This window comes from Apodemus sylvaticus, chromosome 8 (assembly GCF_947179515.1).
Source record: "Apodemus sylvaticus chromosome 8, mApoSyl1.1, whole genome shotgun sequence".
Classification (NCBI taxonomy): Eukaryota; Metazoa; Chordata; class Mammalia; order Rodentia; family Muridae; genus Apodemus; species Apodemus sylvaticus.
The window spans coordinates 76,580,399-76,600,930 of NC_067479.1; the positions used below are offsets into that span (position 1 = coordinate 76,580,399).

The 20,532-nt window shown below is 38.8% G+C and overlaps 1 protein-coding gene across 1 annotated transcript in view; it reads right to left on the reverse strand.

Annotated features, from left to right (window-relative positions):
• Positions 1–2,509: 2,509 nt before the first annotated feature.
• The window catches only part of LOC127691651 (olfactory receptor 11G2-like), a 70,324-nt gene continuing 52,301 nt past the window's right edge, over positions 2,510–20,532 (reverse strand). The window contains exon 2 of the mRNA XM_052191628.1: positions 2,510–3,456. Within this exon, the coding sequence (XP_052047588.1) occupies positions 2,510–3,445 (936 nt within the window). The 5' untranslated portion in view covers positions 3,446–3,456. The remainder of the gene's footprint in view (positions 3,457–20,532) is intronic.

Sequence of the window (20,532 nt, forward strand, 5' to 3'; positions counted from 1 at the left end):
GTTGGAACTGGACTCCTTTGGCGATGAACAGCTGTGTGGAAGGATAAGCTAAATAAACCCTTTCCTCCCCAACTTGCTTCTTTGTCATGAAATTTATACAGGAATAGAAACCCTGACTAAGACAGCATCCTATTCATTTTTTTTCCCACCATATTTTTATTTTCTAAATTCTTTGTTTACATGCCAAACGCTTTCCCCTTTCCCCGTTCCCCCCTCCCCATATGTCCCATAAGCCTTCTTTTTTTTGTTCTTTTTTTTATTTGATGTATTCTTTTATTCGATATATTTTTTATTTACATTTCAAATGATTTCCCCTTTTCTAGCCCCCCACTCCCCGAAAGTCCCATAAGCCCCTTTTTCTCCCCCTGTCCTCCCACCCACCCCTTCCCACTTCCCCGTTCTGGTTTTGCCCTATACTTCTTCACTGAGTCTTTCTAGAACAAGGGGCCACTCCTCCTTTCTTCTTGTACCTCATTTGATGTATGGATTATGTTTGGGGTATTCCAGTTTTCTAGGTTAATATCCACTTATTAGTGAGGGCATACGATGAGTCACCTTTTGACTCTGGGTTACCTCACTTAGTATGATGTTCTCTAGCTCCATCCATTTGCCTAAGAATTTCATGAATTCATTGTTTCTAATGGCTGAATAGTACTCCATTGTGTAGATATACCACATTTTTTGCATCCACTCTTCTGTTGAGGGATACCTGGGTTCTTTCCAGCATCTGGCAATTATAAATAGGGCTGCTATGAACATAGTAGAGCATGTATCCTTATTACATGGTGGGGAATCCTCTGGGTATATGCCCAGGAGTGGTATAGCAGGATCTTCTGGAAGTGAGGTGCCCAGTTTTCAGAGGAACCGCCAGATTGATTTCCAGAGTGGTTGTACCAATTTGCAACCCCACCAGCAGTGGAGGAGTGTTCCTCTTTCTCCACATCCTCTCCAACACCTGCTGTCTCCTAAATTTTTAATCTTAGCCATTCTGACTGGTGTAAGGTGAAATCTCAGGGTTGTTTTGATTTGCATTTCCCTAAAGACTAATGAAGTTGAGCATTTTTTAAGATGCTTCTCCGCCATCCGAAGTTCTTCAGGTGAGAATTCCCTGTTTAACTCTGTACCCCATTTTTTAATAGGGTTGTTTGGTTTTCTGGAGTCTAACTTCTTAAGTTCTTTATATATATTGGATATTAGCCCTCTATCTGATGTAGGATTGGTGAAGATCTTTTCCCAATTTGTTGGTTGCCGATTTGTCCTTTTGATGGTGTCCTTTGCCGTACAGAAACTTTGTAATTTTATGAGGTCCCATTTGTCAATTCTTGATCTTAGAGCATACGCTACCTAAGTGACCCAATAAACTCCACTAGAGAACTCCTACAGCTGATAAACAACTTCAGCAAAGTGGCAGGCTATAAAATCAATTCAAGCAAATCAGTGGCCCTCCTATACTCAAAGGATAAGCAGGCTGAGAAAGAAATTAGGGAAATGACCCCCTTCACAATAGCCACAAACAGTATAAAGTATCTTGGGGTGACTCTTACCAAACATGTGAAAGATCTTTACGACAAGAACTTCAAGACTCTGAAGAAGGAAATGGAAGAAGACCTCAAAAAATGGTCTCCCATGCTCATGGATCGCCAGAATCAATATAGTTAAAATGGCCATTTTGCCAAAAGCAATATACAGATTCAATGCAATACCCATCAAAATCCCAACTCAATTCTTCACAGAGTTAGAAAAAGCAATTAGCAAATTCATCTGGAATAACAAAAAACCCAGGATAGCTAAAACTATTCTCAGCAACAAAAGAAATTCTGGGGGAATCAGTATTCCTGACCTCAAGCAATACTACAGAGCAATAGTGTTAAAAACTGCATGGTATTGGTACAGTGACAGGCAGGCAGATCAATGGAACAGGATTGAAGATCCAGAAATGAACCCACACACCTATGGCCACTTGATCCTCGACAAAGAGGCTGAAAACATCCAATGGAAAAAAGATAGCCTTTTCAACAAATGGTGCTGGTTCAACTGGAGGTCAGCATGCAGAAGAATGCGAATTGATCCATCTTTATCGCCTTGTACTAAGCTCAAATCCAAATGGATCAAGGACCTCCACATAAAGCCAGACACTCTGAAGCTAATAGAAAAGAAACTGGGGAAGACCTTTGAGGACATTGGTACAGGGAGAAAATTTCATTTTTTAAAAACACTTTGTACACATATGTGAGAAGATACAGAATTTGACTTCACATAACTGACATATTTTATTTCACACAATGTTTTTTCATGTTATTTATGATGCTGTAAATGATGCAGTTTAATCATTCTTGTGGTTGAATTATTTATATACATATATATATATAATTATATATATTCACATATATAAAATATATGTATAAATTTAATATATATGAATATATAATATGAATAATATATATGAATTTAATTTTTATTCAAATATATATGTGGTTAAATATGTTTTGGTCGCTTAAAACTACAATGTTTATGTTCTTAAAATCTTCTGTAGTGCATGTTTCATATCTTTGTTCCTTAGACTGTATATTACAGGATTAATGAGTGGAGTAACCACAGAGTAAAATAGAGTCACAAGCTTCTGCACTCCAGCTTCATGTTCAGAAGTTGGACTCAGATACATTATCATCACTGAGCCATAAAAGAGTAAAACTACTGTGAGATGAGACCCACAAGTGGAGAAGGCCTTTTTTTGTCCATCTCTTGAAGGAACTCTAAACACAGCTCTCAAGACCAGTGTATAAGATCCCATGATGAAGAGGAAAGGAATAAACAGGATAAGAGATGTTATAATTGTCCAGAAAACCTCCATCAATGGAGCTCTGGAACAGGCAAGGGCCAACAGAGGGCCTGGGTCACACAGGAAGTGGTCTATAACTCTGGACCCACAGAAGGACATCTGGGAAATGATGAAAATGGGAACAGGAAACCAGAGAAAACCAAGCACCCAGCAACTGATCACAAGGATGTTGCAGAGGCGCCCAGTCATGAGAGCAGGGTAATGTAGAGGCCTGCAGATGGCAAGGTAGCGATCAAAGGCCATGACTGCCAGGAAAAGGCATTCTGTAGAACCCAAGGAGAAGAAGAAATAAAACTGCAGGAAGCACCCAGTGAAGGAAATGATCTTGTTTTCTGAGAGGAAGTTGGCCAACATGTTGGGTACTGTGGAGCTGACATACCAGATTTCCAGGAAAGAGAAGTTGGCCAGCAGGAGGTACATGGGTGTGTGAAGTCTCTGATCCCAGCACACAGCACAGATGATGGAAGTGTTGCCCATGAGGGTGAGGAGGTAGACAATGGAGAAGAGCACAAAGAGGAGGATTTGCCCCTCCCTGGGGCAGGGAAAGCCCAAGAGGATGAAGCCAGTGATGGTGCTGGAGTTGCTGGGACTGCTGAGGGTTTTCATCTGTCTGTGACCTGTGAAAGCACCAGAAATTGTTGAATATTCTAGAAGTAGCTGAGAGAATTTGATTTTTGCCCATACAGGAAACAGAAGGGTTTGCGCATCATCATCTCAATATTTAATTGAATTTTTTACAGTTTTCTAGATTTTTTTCTAACTACTGGATATTCAGACCTGAGCAGAAATATTTAAATCCTCACTCTGGGCTGCATAACCAGCCACTCCTCTGCTTCTCTTCCATTGATATAAATAGACAAGTTTGACTATTTATTCATCAAAGACAATTTTAAGCATAGGTTGATGGGATTGGTATATTAAAGAATATTGTTTTGGGTGTGATGGAAGAGAGGCATGACTCTTAAATTTAGAAATATCTTATTGTTAAAAAACAAATGAAAGCTACTCATGGTTGTGCATACCTGTAACCCTAGTACTTGAGAGATGGAAACAGGAGTGTTAGGTGTTAAAAGCTATTGTCAACCATAAACTAAGTTTGAGATGAATTTGGGCTACATGAGATCCTGTTTCACACAAACAAGCAAGCAAGCAAGCAAGCAAGCAAGCAAGCAAGCAAGCAAACAAACATTTTAGTAGTATTCTTTAAATAATCAACTGGTACATTTGTTCTTAGATAAGTTATTTGATAACTCTAAGCTAGAAAAAATATGAGTTTTGGGTTACAGTTGTAGCTCAGTGGAAGACCACCAAGCAAGCATTCATTGAGTCCTGGCTTGTCCACAGAATTGCCAAAACTAGAAATGGAATTTTAGTGTCATCTAAAATATTATTGGAGAATAACTGTATTTCAGGGTAATCTATTTTTGTTGTTTGTTTTCAGTCTTTTTTTAGGGGTTCAAATGAGTGACTTTTATTCTTTTGCTCTGAAAAGTTGTGTGTGTGTGTGTGTGTGTGTGTGTGTGTGTGTGTGTGATACTTAACCAAGGAAAGTAACAAAACCAACAGGGTTTTGAGACCTTAAATTTTAAAAGCAGAACCAAACCAGGTACCCACCAGTTTGCTCAGTCATAGCAGACTTGGTGGTTCTATATGAAAAGTAAAGACTGTTAAACTGGGAGATGGCATCCATCTACCACCCTTGGTAAGTAGAGGGCAGTATAAACACTTTATACCCCAACTTGATCTCAATAGGATCAAGGTAAGTGTGTAATGGAGATGTTCTTATAATGGCTAGGACTCAATAAATTTAACACATTAAAATCATGATTACATTTTGAAAGAAAATGCACAAAACCAAACAGCAATTTTTGAGATCTTTTTCATTTGAAGGTAATCTTAACACTATCAAATTCACAAATAAGCTATTTTTTATTACCCAATTATAATTATCTAAAACACACATTACAAATATACAAATATCTATTCTCTCCAATAATGAACAACATTCATCATTGTTTTGGAAATGGGGAGAATAGATTCCCCTTAAATTGCATGTCAGTAGGTGTTTCTTTACAGTAAAGTTTAGCAAAATTCATTCAAAATAGTAATTAACAATGATCTTGTTAACTCACAAGGAAACACCTTCAAAACTGCATTTTGTTAATGTATGTACTAATATGTAGAAAAGCTGAACTACAGCAATATTGAAAAGTTAAAAATTCCTTAATTTTTTATTCCTGGTACAACTACTACAAATCACAGGACAATATACCTGATGTAATGAAAAGAAAAAGAAAAAGACAAAGCTACAACAGATAAAAGACCTCAGGAATGTACATCTAATAGACACTACATTGTATTAATCAATAGTTGTACTTTTTGCAAACTGTGGCTATGACAATCCTGAACAAGAAGGGTCCCCTGTTTAAGCTGCAGTAACTTTTCTGACTATGAATCATTGTTCCTTTTGTGGCAGATTTTTACCTTTCCTCTAATGCATTTGGGATGACTGTCTCTAAGTAACCTGCAGCTTTCCTGACAACTCCTTGCTCTCTCTCCCGTGCTAAGAACTATAGCTGTTTCTGTTTTGTTTTAAAACCTTCTGCTGCTATATCTACAACTTCCACCTCCAGATCCATAGCCACCACCATAGGGACTGCCTGAGCTTCTTCCACCAAAACTGTCTCCATTCATGGGACCATAATTTGATTGTTGCTGCCCACTATAACTTCCAAAGTCCTTATAGTTTCTACCACCACCATAGATACCTCCACCAAAATTTCCTCCTTCATTGTAACCATCATATCCTCCTCTCCCACCACCGTATCCACTACCTTAGTTTCCATATCCCGATCCACCAATCTCCTCTACTGCTGTAACCAGGACCACCACCATAGTTGCCACAATTACCTCCAAATCCATCATATCCACCATCACCACCTCCATAATTACTTCTGCTGCCACTACCACCACCACCATATCCTTCTCTTCCACCAAAGTTTCCTCCACGACCAAAGTTTCCTCTTCCACCTCTAAAGTTTCCCTCACAAAGTTCAGCCTCATAATGTTTCCTGATCCACCTCCACGACCTCTCTGGTCCAGCAGACTGCATCTCTTGTTTAGAAAGGGCCTTTTTCACTTCACAATTGTGCCCATTAATAGTGTAGAATTTATGAACAACAATTTTATCAACTGTGTCATGGTCATCAAAAATTACAAAAGTAAATCCTCTCTTTTTTCCACTCTGCCTGTCCTTGAGGTGCTATGGTGGGGGGGGGGAAATGCTAAGGTAGGCCCCACCCTCTCAGAGGTGAAGGGGAGGGCAATGCCGTGAAGGAGTCTGTGGTGAAGGAGTCTGTGAGGGGGGACCAGGAGGAAGAGAACATTTGAGATGCAAATAAATGAATAACTAACTAACTAACTGACTGACTGACTAACTACCTAACCAACTAAATAACTAACTAAATAAAAATCACTTCAAATGATTTATTGCCTCTGGTGGCTGGGTGGTTTAGTATAAGTAGTTTTAACAAGTTTTCTAAATTCTCAACTTATGGACTGTCATCTATTTTGACTATTTTTGAAAACATAGATAACTGAATAATAAATTTCTCTCCTATGCAGTGTCTTATATATTCTCTTTCTCCTGATCTTCATACACAACAACAGAGACGTTACTTCCACAGGCACTGTCTCTGATCTGTGCCTAGATTCCATGGCTGTTCTCTCTCCTATGCCACTCTTGAACACCTTAGGTTCAAGCCTCCGTTATCATATCTCTGGATTGTTATAAAAATCTTCCAGCCGGGCGGTGGTGGCTGTAATTACGTCTGTAATCCCAGCATTCTGGGAGGCAGAGCCAGGTGGATTTCTGAGTTCGAGGCCAGCCTGGTCTACAGAGTGAGTTCCAGGACAGCCAGGGCTATACAGAGAAACCCTGTCTCGAAAAAAAAAATCTTCCTCTGATTTTTCACAGTCATGTAGTAGCCATACTTACTTTTTATAATTTGATCGGAGAACATAATTTCTTTGGATTTAGTAACTTTCCTACCCTAGTGTAAAATCTAAGCACTAATTTATTGTGCATGGTTTCCTACATAATCTGACCTTTGCCTATGTTTATTCATTTTTTCACTTCAATTTCCTGGTCTACCCCCCATTTTCTATTTTTTTCAGCTTCGCAGGACTTCCTTCTCTAGAAGATGCCTGTTTTGTTCCTGCTTAGGTTCTTTGCCATAGGTTTCTCTTTGCCTAGAAATCTCACCTAATTTGTATTTTTTTTTTCAGTTTCCAGTTCAGTATCTCATGAAGGTTTTCTGTCTCCATTTAATTTCTGTTGCCAAGACAAAATATCTTGAGAAAAGCAACCTCATAGTTGCAGATTATAGTTTTATCACAGCAGAGATGTCAGGGCAACAGCTACTTGAGGCTGCTGGTTTTACTTCCTCCACACTAGGAAGAGTGGGATGAATGCCCTAATGTCAGCCTTCAGCTCACTTTCTCCACTATTACACAGTTTAGAATCCCCTGCCTATAGAATGGAACACCACCCACAGTGGCATAATCATGACAGTACTCTGCACATTGGACATAAACAATGCTAATTGAAATTTGTTTCCCAGGTGTTTCTCTTCAAGTTGACAATTAAGGTTAGCCAGAGCTAAACGGACTTTTCAATAGTGGAATCCCAAATGGCTAGGAAACATTTAAAGAAATGTTCAATGTCCTTAGCCATCAGGAAAAATGCAAATCAAAACTATTTTGAGATTCTATCTTACCTTAAACTTGTGTCAGTGTCTTCATGTTGAATCCACATGAGTTCAGAAAATCTGGGTGAGATTCATTTTCAACTAAAACAACAGTTAAATACCTCAAGTAACTAAAGTCAAAGACTTTCTTGCAACACTTCTGATTCTCCTATTTTATAATTTGTAAATTCATTAATACTTAGATTTTCAAAAAATTGTCTAAGATAGTTTAAATTTCCCAACCAACAACGATACTAATTTTGTTTCCAAATCTACATTTATAGCTTTATGTGTTTCCTTTGTGTGTGTGTCTAAACATACATGGATGCATGTGTTCATGTGTGAGTAAAAACATGCCAGAGTTCATGTGGAGATTATAGAACAACATACAGGAGATGGTTCTGTTCTTCCACTGTTTATGTCCCCAGGTATTAGACTCAGGTTACCAGGTTTGGCAGCAACGCTTTTACACATTTAATTATCCAAGGGTTATCAGTCATGTATAACCTTATATTTAATAAAGCTACAAATGGAGATATAATGTTCTTTCACTAATCATATTTTTGTGCTTTTATCCACTTAATCCATTTTAATATGTTAAAAGATTCAAGTTTTTATTACAGTTCATAACAACTCTCTTATTATCCAAAATAACTTGAATAAAAGTCTAGTTTTTATTGACAAAGATATTTTAAATCTTCCAAAGGAGCTCCATTTTGGGGAGGTACCTCCCTCTTACATTGAAATTCTTAGAGACAAGCCCAAATAAACTTCCTATTAAGAAGGAAGGGAGAAAATTACCTGGGTCCATAAAAATAGATTACTTTTATAAAGATTAATTTGTGGAGATTGGAGAGACAACTCATATCACCTGTATCCTCAGTTTCAGAAGGATCCAAGAATTCTAGCCTCTGAAGGTACCAGCACTCATATGCACATCTTGCAACATATACATAATTAAAAACATAAAATGAATTAAAATTGTTTTTGATAAATGCAACACATTCAGGAAAAGATAAGAAAAATGATGCTAATTTTGTTTTCAATTTACATTCATTCATTTTTGTATTTATTTAGTGTATATGTGGGTGCTTGTGTGTATGCATATGTACATGCATGTGTTCATGTGTGAGTACATACATGCCACAGTGCACAAGTGGAGATGAGAGAACGTATTACAGGTCCCAGTTCTCTCCTTCCAGTTAAAGTTCTCAGGAATCAGACTCAGGTCACCAGAGTATGGATTCAAGAATCTGAGAAAGACTAGAACACACTCAGACTCCTGCCACCTCAGAGTAACTCTGGACTCTTTTTGAAATACTACAGATTTAATTGACTCTTTTGTACTCAAATTGTACAAAATTGTCTCTATTGACAATGTTCACGGTATTTTATAACTTGAAAGCCCATGCCTATATTTGATTAAGTGATATTTAATATTTTAATTGTTATTAAAATTTTAATGGTAATATTTTCCAGTAGGCATAAATGAGCAAAAGTACAAGATTGACTTCTATTGTAGCATAATTTTCCTTTCCAATTACAAAATAAGAAATAAGATTTGATTAAGACACATGCAAAAGGCTATGCAATCTTTATTTATAAGTCTGGATTTTTGCTTCTTTCCTTGTTCAATGGAAAAAGACAAATTTGTTAAAAAGTATGTTAAAGCAGTACTGTATTGTTGTCTGCATTCTTTTGAAATATTCCAAATTAAAATCTAATGTACTAACACCATAACAGGATATGTAAAATTATCAACCACAAACAAGAAATATAATAACTTAGATATTATGGCAAGTGTCCCTTTGCATTAGAACTAATTACTCATCATGAATTTCTAAATATGCAATTAAATTTTCCAGAAAGCAAACTAGAACTAAAGGAAAACAAATGATTTCAAATACTCTAAAGATCAAATAAAATATTTCATGTAGTAGAGACAACAACAAACAAAGGAAGAAACTTATAATCTAATCAAAGATTAGATGATGGCCAGCCAAAATATCTGGTTTCTCCAACTGGTATTTTTAATTCCATAGGCCATTATATGTTCTTAACTATTTCAACTTTAGATAATTATTTCCATTATGTAATAAGAAAATGTTTTATCAGATTCAAAGTGTTGAATAAAAGTGAAGTCAGAACCAGATTCTAAAGGTTGATAAATTTGATTTGATTCAATGATTAATTTCTTAGTGGATTTACTATTTCTCTCTCTCCTGAAGATTGTTTTCTTGGCTTCTCAGACCCATCTTTACCAGAAACTAGGAACGAGCTTTTATAATGCTATGGAACAAAAAGTATGTAGTTTTCACATACAGGGAAAGTCTGATAATAAAGTTTGATAAATGACTCAATTTATGAATTTCTTTACTGTATAATAAGTAAAATATCATGCAAGCATTTTCAAAGTAAACATGTCTTTTTGGGCAACCTGCATTTGTGTTTCTAGACTATGAGCACTTATGTAGAATACTGTGTTGTTACCTGAATTTTTTTAAATATCCACAAATTAAGACTATTTCTTATCTGTATTGATGTGGGAACTGTTTTACTACTACTACTACTACTGTTGTTGTTGTTGTTGTTGTTGTTGTTATTATCATTATCAACATCATGCCCTGTGCTGTTTGAGCAGCTCCCTCTCAAGGTAGTTTCTCAAGCATAAGATTTAAGAAACTTTTCTGGGAAACAGGAAAATTGTGAAAACTTTTAATGTTGAGAAAATTAGGTTTGAATTGAGGATAAAAGGCTTTCACTAGACCCTGGTACTAAATTTTTGTCAGTTAGTGCTTAAATACAAAGGAATTTCCTCTGCTAACATATTGTTGCGGATTGATATGTTCTTTCTAGTGTTGGCCACTTTGTGTTGAGTCCTAGGAGGTGGGACATAAAAATAGAGCTTCAGGGGTCTGTGGAATTCTGAACAATAATTTAATGCCCTGTTCATGGTTACTTTCCTTACCCTTAAAGCTAAATCCCCAAAACAGAGTAGAGCCCACAGTTTGCATTTTCACTGGTAAACTTCCCACCAGCTCAGACGATAAATAGCATGTTCCATGATTTCACCGTTCTGTAAAACATGTGTAGAAAGGCACAGATTCGAAAGCTAGATCATTGGTATTTGAGGCCAGCCTCTGTGCTGTATATGTTAGACAAATTTTAATTTGTACATATGATGGTTTCTCCTTTTGGAAAATGGACAGTGACAGTTCTGTCATTTCTTTTGACAATTAGACAAATAGTATTTTTTAAGCACCTGGCATCCAGTTAGTGCTCTCTACTTACAAAATTAAACTCAAGATTATCTGTGTATTCTAAAATCAGTGTTGTTTTGGAAAATGAGACCCTAACATGGATTACGGCAGTTAAATACACAATAGTGAAAAATCTACAAGCAAACATTCATTTCTCTTAATTTCTTCTTATATCAAGTGGGTATGATAATACCTTCCAGAAAGGCTTATTATGAAGTGTGCTGAGTGAGATTGTGGATAGACAAGGTGCATTGTGCCTATATCTGACACATTTGTAAACATTGGACTTTTTCAGGGGCATAGATTCATTAACTATATTTTAAAAGTTTACTTAGTTAAATACTACAATACCTTATTTCTTGAATTGGAAGAGAGAATATCGAGAGAAGCTTCTTAAAGAATTTTCTGAGGGTCAAGGTAGGTTACGTCATAATATCCAGCTTGAAGATAAGGTGCAAAAATTTGCCATGAATCTATGGAGTGTTTTCTGTTGGATCCTGGGATTTTAAACAGGGTTTGTTCCTGGCTTATTGAGTATCCTTTTGTTCTAGACAACAGTGTGAGGACACAGCTCTCTAGTACTTATTCCCTTGCTCACTCCCTTCCTCTGGGCATTGGGCCTTAATTTCTGATTCTCATTCTCACCCAAGGGTAAGGGACTCATTCATTTTGTTGGATTGTAATCTCTCAGAGGTCTTTAGAGAGACAATTGTTAAGTGTATCGGTCACTCAGCAAACTTGCTCTAGTTACTTGTAATATGCTCTCTAAGCCCAGAATATGGTGGTATCTGTACTATAGAAGTTTGTTAATCTTGTGACAAGTTAACTTCAATTGCGGCTTTTGATGACAGATCCTCCTCTCTTCTAGATAGGAATTGTTGGAGGAGTAGTGGATGGGTCTGAAGATTCATCAAAAATTACACTTTTTGGAACGTTATAATGACTTCTTCCTCCCTCCAATGACAACTCTTGAATTTTGTGGGTAATTTACCAGATATGAGGATTCAGATGTGAAGGGATCATTCCTACAGCGTCATTCTGCAGGAATGTGCACAGGAGCTTCAATATGGCATGGTTAAATTTCAAGACTGCTTTATCCCTAATAAAGTTAGTTTTCTTATTCATTATTTTCTCATTTTTATTTTCTCTTTGAGAATTTGTATAATGTATTTGGATCATACCACTCTAAGTCCTACCAGATATATTTACTTTCCCATTCACTCAAATTTTGTCCCATTTTTTTAAACTCATCCAGTTCAATTTGCGTTTCCCTTATAATCTTTGATGGCCTTCCAATCTAGCAAGATTCAACTACCAGGTACCACATTCTTAAAGAAAACTGATTATCTCTCTTCCAGAAGCTATCAATTGCCAATAACTCCTCACTAGGGACAGACTTCACTCCCAATTTCTTTTTCCATGCTAGGATATTTGTTCATCTTGAGCATGTATGTCTTGTTGCTGCTATCAAAACCACTGGGAGTTCATTCATGCAACTACTCTGCTGTACTTTGTAAAACTATTGTTATAGTCATCCACTTCCTTTGTCTCTTACAACCTTGGACCTTTGGAGGATAGGGTATGGTACAGATTCACCATTTAGGAAGGGGAATTATACTCTCTAATTTTCTATATCTTGCCCAGTTGTGGCTCTTAGTGTTAATAACTATTAAAAAATGCTACCTTTTGTAATGTGGGTTGAGAAATATACTAGTCTATGGGTCTAACAATAAGTCATTAGGAATCAGTTTAATAGTATATTTATTTAGCAGAAAAGTAAGTTCTTCTACAGGGCTTTGAATTGGTCCACATACAGGTTTTTGGTCCTGATAGCCATGTTAGGAATAGGTTTTACCTTGTGGAGCAGGCATTAAATCTAAGAGGAACATTGTTGGTTACTCTCATGACTTTGTGCCACTACTGCATCAGTGATCACGTCTTGCCAGGCTGGTCATTATTGTAGCAGAGAGGCATCATAGCTCTGTAAGACTGATGATTACTTTTCTCTGGTAGCCTGTGTAGCACCTCCCTTTGCAATGAAAGCTAGCCAGTAGGGATGAAGTTTCTAGGTCAGTACCAGTTTGATTTCTTCAGGTTCTGTGACTCAAATATGACTTGTCTCTTGCAATAAGGTTATCAGTTCTGGATGATGAACAAAAGCAATGGTTGTTGCCTTTAATGTTTAGGGGTCTATGGAACAATTCTGACAAGAACCTCCAAAAGGTAGTAACTTATTACTGTCACTAGGCTTTTTATTTGTTAATCTGTGGTATCTAGAAGGAACATGGGTATCCCATGTAGAGTCACTCCACTTTAGCTCTTTTTATAAATGTGTATGTCCATATTTTAGGAAAATTCTACAGGTGTAATTTTCTTTTTTCTTTTTCTTTTTTTTGCTTCAAATGTGTCATTTTTTTATTCAATATAATTTATTTACATTTCAAAAGATTTCCCCTTTTCTAGCCCCCCTCCCCGAAAGTCCCGAAAGCCCCCTTCTCTTCCCCTGTCCTCCCTCCCACCCCTTCCCACTTCACCGTTCTGGTTTTGCCGACTACTGTTTCACTGAGTCTTTCCAGAACCAGGGGCCACTCCTCCTTTCTTCTTGTATCTCATTTGATGTGTGGATTATGTTTTGGGTATTTCAGTTTTCTAGGTTAATAACCACTTATTAGTGAGTGCATATCATGATTCACCTTTTGAGTCTGGGTTACCTCACTTAGTATGATGTTCTCTAGCTCCATCCATTTGCCTAAGAATTTCATGAATTCATTGTTTCTAATGGCTGAATAGTACTCCATTGTGTAGATATACCACATTTTTTTGCATCCACTCTTCTGTTGAGGGATACCTGGGTTCTTTCCAGCATCTGGCAATTATAAGTAGGGCTGCTATGAACATAGTAGAGCATGTATCCTTATTACATGGTGGGGAATCCTCTGGATATATGCCCAGGAGTGGTATAGCAGGATCTTCTGGAAGTGAGGTGCCCAGTTTTCAGAGGAACCGCCAGACTGATTTCCAGAGTAGTTGTACCAATTTGCAACCCCACCAGCAGTGGAGGAGTGTTCCTCTTTCTCCACACCCTCTCCAACACCTGCTGTCTCCTGAATTTTTAATCTTAGCCATTCTGACTGGTGTAAGATGAAATCTTAGGGTTGTTTTGATTTGCATTTCCCTAATGACTAATGAAGTTGAGCATTTTTTAAGATGTTTCTCTGCCATCCGAAGTTCTTCAGGTGAGAATTCTTTGTTTAACTCTGTACCCCATTTTTTAATAGGGTTGTTCGGTTTTCTGGAGTCTAACTTCTTGAGTTCTTTATATATATTGGATATTAGCCCTCTATCTGATGTAGGATTGGTGAAGATCTTTTCCCAATTTGATGGTTGCCGATCTGTCCTCTTGATGGTGTCCTTTGCCTTACAGAAACTCTGTAACCTTATGAGGTCCCATTTGTCAATTCTTGCTCTTAGAGCATATGCTATTGGTGTTCTGTTCAGAAACTTTCTCCCTGTACCGATGTCCTCAAGGGTCTTCCCCAGTTTCTTTTCTATTAGCTTCAGAGTGTCTGGCTTTATGTGGAGGTCCTTGATCCATTTGGATTTGAGCTTAGTACAAGGAGACAAGGATGGATCAATTCCCATTCTTCTGCATGCTGCCCTCCAGTTGAACCAGCACCATTTGTTGAAAAGGCTATCTTTTTTCCATTGGATGTTTTCAGCCTCTTTGTCGAGGATCAAGTGGCCATAGGTGTGTGGGTTCATTTCTGGATCTTCAATCCTGTTCCATTGATCCTCCTGCCTGTCACTGTACCAATACCATGCAGTTTTTAACACTATTGCTCTGTAGTATTGCTTGAGGTCAGGGATACTGATTCCCCCAGATTTTCTTTTGTTGCTGAGAATAGTTTTAGCTATCCTGGGTTTTTTGTTGTTCCAGATGAATTTGATAATTGCTCTTTCTAACTCTGTGAAGAATTGAGTTGGGATTTTGATGGGTATTGCATTGAATCTGTGTAGTGCTTTAGGCAAAATGGCCATTTTAACTATATTGATTCTACCGATCCATGAGCATGGGAGGTTTTCCCATTTTTTGAGGTCTTCTTCCATTTCCTTCTTCAGAGTCTTGAAGTTCTTGTCATACAGATCTTTCACATGTTTGGTAAGAGTCACCCCAAGATACTTTATACTGTTTGTGGCTATTGTGAAGGGGGTCATTTCCCAAATTTCTTTCTCAGCCTGCTTATCCTTTGAGTATAGGAAGGCCACTGATTTGCTTGGGTTGATTTTATAACCTGCCACTTTGCTGAAGTTGTTTATCAGCTGTAGGAGCTCTCTAGTGGAGTTTTTTTGGGTCGCTTAAGTAGACTATCATGTCGTCTGCAAATAATGATAGTTTGACTTCCTCCTTTCCAATTTGTATCCCTTTGACCTCCTTATGTTGTCGAATTGCCCGAGCTAGTACCTCAAGTACAATATTGAAAAGATAAGGAGAAAGGGGGCAGCCTTGTCTGGTCCCTGATTTCAGTGGGATTGCTTCAAGTTTCTCTCCATTTAGTTTGATGCTGGCTACCGGTTTGCTGTATATTGCTTTTACTATGTTTAGGTATGGGCCTTGAATTCCTGTTCTCTCCAAGACTTTAAGCATGAAAGGATGCTGAATTTTGTCAAATGCTTTTTCAGCATCCAATGAAATGACCATGTGGTTTTGTTCTTTGAGTTTGTTTATGTAGTGGATTGTATTGATGGATTTCCGTATATTGAACCAACCCTGCATTCCCGGGATAAAGCCTACTTGATCATGGTGGATGATCATTTTGATGTGTTCTTGGATTCGGTTGGCAAGAATTTTATTGAGTATTTTTGCATTGATGTTCATAAGGGAAATTGGTCTGAAGTTCTCTTTCTTTGTTGGATCTTTGTGTGGCTTTGGTATCAGCGTAATTGTGGCTTCGTAGAAGGAATTGGGTAGTGTTCCTTCTGTTTCTATTTTGTGGAATAGTTTGAAGAGTATTGGTGTTAACTCTTCTTTGAAGGTCTGGTAGAATTCTGCACTGAAACCATCTGGTCCTGTGCTTTTTTTGGTTGGAAGACTTTCTATGACTCCTTCTATTTCTTTAGGCTTTATGGGACTGTTCAGATGGTCTAGTTGGTCCTGATTTAATTTTGGTATTTGGTATCTGTCAAGGAAATTGTCCATTTCCTCCAGATTCTCCAGTTGTGTTGAGTACAGGCTCTTGTAGTAGGATCTGATGATTTTTTGGATTTCCTCAGTTTCCGTTGTTATGTCTCCCTTTTCATTTCTAAGTTTGTTAATTTGGATACTTTCTCTGTGCCCTTTGGTCAGTCTGGCTAAGGGTTTATCTATCTTGTTGATTTTCTCAAAGAACCAGCTCCTGGTTTTGTTGATTTTTTGTATGGTTCTCTTTGTTTCTACTTGATTGATTTCAGCCCTGAGTTTGATGATTTCCTGCCTTCTACTCTTCCTGGGTGAAATAGCTTCTTTTTGTTCTAGGGCTTTCAGGTGTGTCATTAAGTTGGTAATGTATGCTCTCTCCATTTTCTTTTTGGAGGCACTCAGGGCTATGAGTTTTCCTCTTAGCACTGCTTTCATTGTGTCCCATAGATTTGGGTATGTTGTGTTTTCATTTTCATTGTGTTCTAAAAAGTCTTTAATTTCTTTCTTTATTTCTTCCTTGACCAAGGTATCATTGAGTAGAGTATTGTTCAGTTTCCACGTGTATGTGGGTTTTCTATTGTTTCTGTTGCTATTGAAGACCACTTTTACTCCATAGTGATCAGATAGGAGGCATGGGATTAGTTCTATCTTCTTATATTTGTTGAGGTCTGTCTTGTGACCAATTATATGGTCGATTTTGGAGAAGGTACCATGAGGTGCTGAAAAAAAGGTATATTCTTTTGTTTTAGGATAGAATGTTCTATATATATCAGTTAAATCTAATTGGTCCAAAGCTTCAATTAGTTTCTTTGTGTCCTTGTTTAGTTTCTGTTTTCCAGATCGGTCCATTGAGGAAAGTGCAGTGTTGAAGTCACCCACAATTATTGTGTTAGGTGCAATGTGTGCTTTGAGTTTTAATAAAGTTTCTTTTATGAAAGAGGGTGCCCTTGCATTTGGAGCATAGATGTTCAGGATTGAGAGTTCTTCTTGTTGTATTTTTCCTTTGACCAGCAAGAAGTGTCCCTCAGAGTCTCTTTTGATGACTTTGGGTTGAAAGTCAATTTTATCTGATATTAAAATGGCTACTCCAGCTTATTTCCTGAGACCATTTGCTTGTAAAATTGTCTTCCAGCCTTTTACTCTAAGGTAGTGTTTGTCTTTGACCCTGAGGTGTGTTTCCTGTAAGCAGCAAAATGTAGGGTCCTGTTTACGTATCCATTCAGTTAGTCTGTGTCTTTTTATTGGGGCATTGAGTCCATTGATGTTAAGAGATATTAAGGAATAGTGATTGTTACTTCCTATCATTTTTGACGTTATTTTTTAAATTTGATTGCTTAACTTCTTTTGGGTTTGCTTTTTTCAGGGTGAAGTTTCCCTCCTTGTATTGGTGTTGTCCTCCTATTATCCTTTTTAGGGCTGGGTTTGTGGATAGATATTGGGTAAACTTGGTTTTGTCGTGAAATATCTTAGTTTCTCCATCTATGGTGATTGAGAGTTTTGCTGGATATAGTAGTTTTGGTTGGCATTTGTCATGAGATCTGCCCAGGACCTTCTAGCCTTCATAGTCTCAGGTGAAAAGTCTGCTGTGATTCTGATAGGTCTTCCTTTATATGTTACTTGGCCTTTTTCTCTTACTGCCTTTAATATTCTTTCTTTGTTTAGAACATTTGGTGTTTTGATTATTATGTGACGGGAAGTATTTCTGTTCTGGTCCAGTCTGTTTGGAGTTCTGTAGGCTTCTTGTATATTCATGGGCATCTCTCTTTTTAGGTTAGGGAAGTTTTCTTCCATAGTTTTATTGAAGATATTTGCTGGCCCTTTAAGTTGTAAATCTTCACTCTCATCTATGCCTATAATCCTTAGGTTTGGTCTTCTCATTGTGTCCTGGATTTCCTGGATATTTTGGGTTACAAGCTTTTTGCATTTTGCATTTTCTTTAACTGTTGAGTCCATGGTTTCTATGGAATCTTCAGCATCTGAGATTCTTACTTCTATTTCTTGTATTCTGTTGTTGATATTTGCATCTCTGTCCCCTGATTTCTTCCCAAGGCTTTCTATCTCCAAAGTTGTCTCCTTTTGAGTTTTCTTAGTTGTTTCTACTTCTGATTTTAGATCCAGGATGGTTTTGCTTAGCTCCTTCACTTGCTTGTTTGTGCTTTCCTGTAATTCTTTAAGAGATTTTTGTGTTTTTTCTTTCATGACCTCAGCCTGTTGACCAAAGTTCTCCTGTATTTCTTTAAGAGATTTTTGTGTTTCGTCTTTCATGACCTCAGCCTGTTGACCAAAGTTCTCCTGTATTTCTTTAAGTGTTTTTTGCATTTCCTCCTTGTTGGCTTTTGTATTCTCCTGGATTTCTTTCAATGATTTTTGTGTTTCCCTTGCAAGGGCTTCTAACTTTTGATCCATTTTCTCCTGAATTTCTTTAAGTATGTCCTTCATGTGTTCCTGTACCAGCATCATGACCAGTGATTTTAAATCCAAATCTTGTTTTACTGGTGTGATGGGGTATCCAGGACATGCTGGTAGAGGAGAATTGGGTTCAGATGTTGCCATATTGCCTTGATTTCTGTTAGTGACGTTCCTGCGTTTGCCTTTTGCCATCTAGCTCTCACTGGTGTTACTTGTTCTTGTCAGTGCTGGACTCACCAGTGCAAGCTGCCCCTTCCCCGTTGGCCTCTGGTGCACAGCTTACACCCTGCACTGCCTGTAGACAGGGTGCTGCTGTCCAGACTGTTCAGATCCCGAAGCAGGCACCTGAAGGCTCCCGCTGGGGCCCGCAGGATTTATTGGAGCACACCGACTTCTCCCTGCTGGCCGCCCGGAAGCCCCCACTAGCCTCTTGAGGGACCTGGAGACGTGGTGCGGCCGCCCAGGCTGATCTGAAGTGGAGAGAGTTGAGCTGAGGGCTTCTGCCTGAGGCCTTGCCCCAGATTGTGTCTGTGGACCAGATGGAACCTGTGTGCACCCCCAGGGAGCTCCGAAGTTGTATGCTGCTGTGACCTCCCCTGTGTTCCGCTCACTCCGCTGGGCAGCGGATTTCCCCAACCGTGCTGGCACACGCTAGGTTAGCCTTGTCGCCCAGGCCCTGAGTCCAGGCAAAAGCCTGGGAGGCCAAGGTCCGAGCAAAGTTCCCCTAGGGCTATGACTGTTAATTGCGTCCGCTAGGTAACCCGGATGGCCAGCGTGCGCGTCCGTGCTCCCCGAAAGCACCGGGAGAGTCTGTTGTGCTAATAACCTCCTGGGCGGGTTGACACACAGATGGCCCACCAAGCCGTCCAGTTCTTGGGGTCAGTCCTGTGCCTTTTGGGGCCTAGACCCCCGTTTTGTTAGCCTCAGGCTATGCTTGTTAGCCGTCTCTGCCCTCCCGAGCACTCTGGGTCCTGTAGGCAAAATGGCGGCTTGTGCGCCGGCCAGGGCAAAAAAAACTCCTGGCTGGGTTGGCGCCCCGATGGCCACTCGAACAGCCCAGGGCCTGGGTGCAGGCCAACGCCCGTCAGGCTCAGACCCCTGCGGTGTTGGGCCTAGGATTATGTTTGTGTACCTCAGTCTGTCCGATCTCTGGAGCCCGGAATCAAGATGGAGGTGAGTCTCTCCTGACTGGCGGGAAGCCGAGTTCTGAAGTGGCTTCCGTGCAGCGAAAGGCTCCGCAGAACTGCAGCTGCTTGCCGCTCGGCTGGTCAGCGAAGGTCAGTGGTCGTGGGCGCAGGGCCTAACTGGACCCTGTGTCTCCTTGGTTCCACCGCTGATGGCCCTTCAGCTGGACCAGCTACTGCTCCAGGTGTAATTTTCTAAAGCTTCTTTCTTTCTTTCTTTCTTTCTTTCTTTCTTTCTTTCTTTCTTTCTTTCTTTCTTTCTTTCTTTCTTTCTTTCTTTCTTTCTTCCTTCCTTCCTTCCTTCCTTCCTTCCTTCCTTCCTTCCTTCCTTCCTTCCTTCCTTCCTTCCTTCCTTCCTTCCTTCCTTCCTTCCTTTCTTTCTTTCTTTCTTTCTTTCTTTCTTTCTTTCTTTCTTTCTTTCTTTCTTTCTTTCTTTCTTTCTTTCTTTCTTTCTTTCCTCATTCCTTCCCCCCTTTCTCTCCTTTTTTATTCCCTTCATCGTTTTATTTTCTTAGATTTCTTGTGACAAGTTTTCAGTAGCACATGGAGGTCTGGAGCTGGTGGCTTTGCATTTCTGATCTTCCTGCCTCCACCTTCCCCTGGTATAAAGAATAATATGGATGTACCCATTCTAGGTCTGAAGGTTGTATATGACATGGTCAGGTTAGGGTCTGACTACCAGAGGGGGCCAGTATATAGGACATGAACCACTCAGCCTAATTTTGCACAATGCTGAGGACAGAACTCTGAGACTCATGCTTGATAAGCAAGAACTCTACCAACTCATCAGCATACCAGATCTCTTTTAGGATATGTTTAACTACTTCAGTATGCACTGAACTGATATGACTTCTTAGAAGAATGCAAACTTACACTCTTCAATGCTTCTCTAGCTTTTCTCTTCCCTCCTTTATTT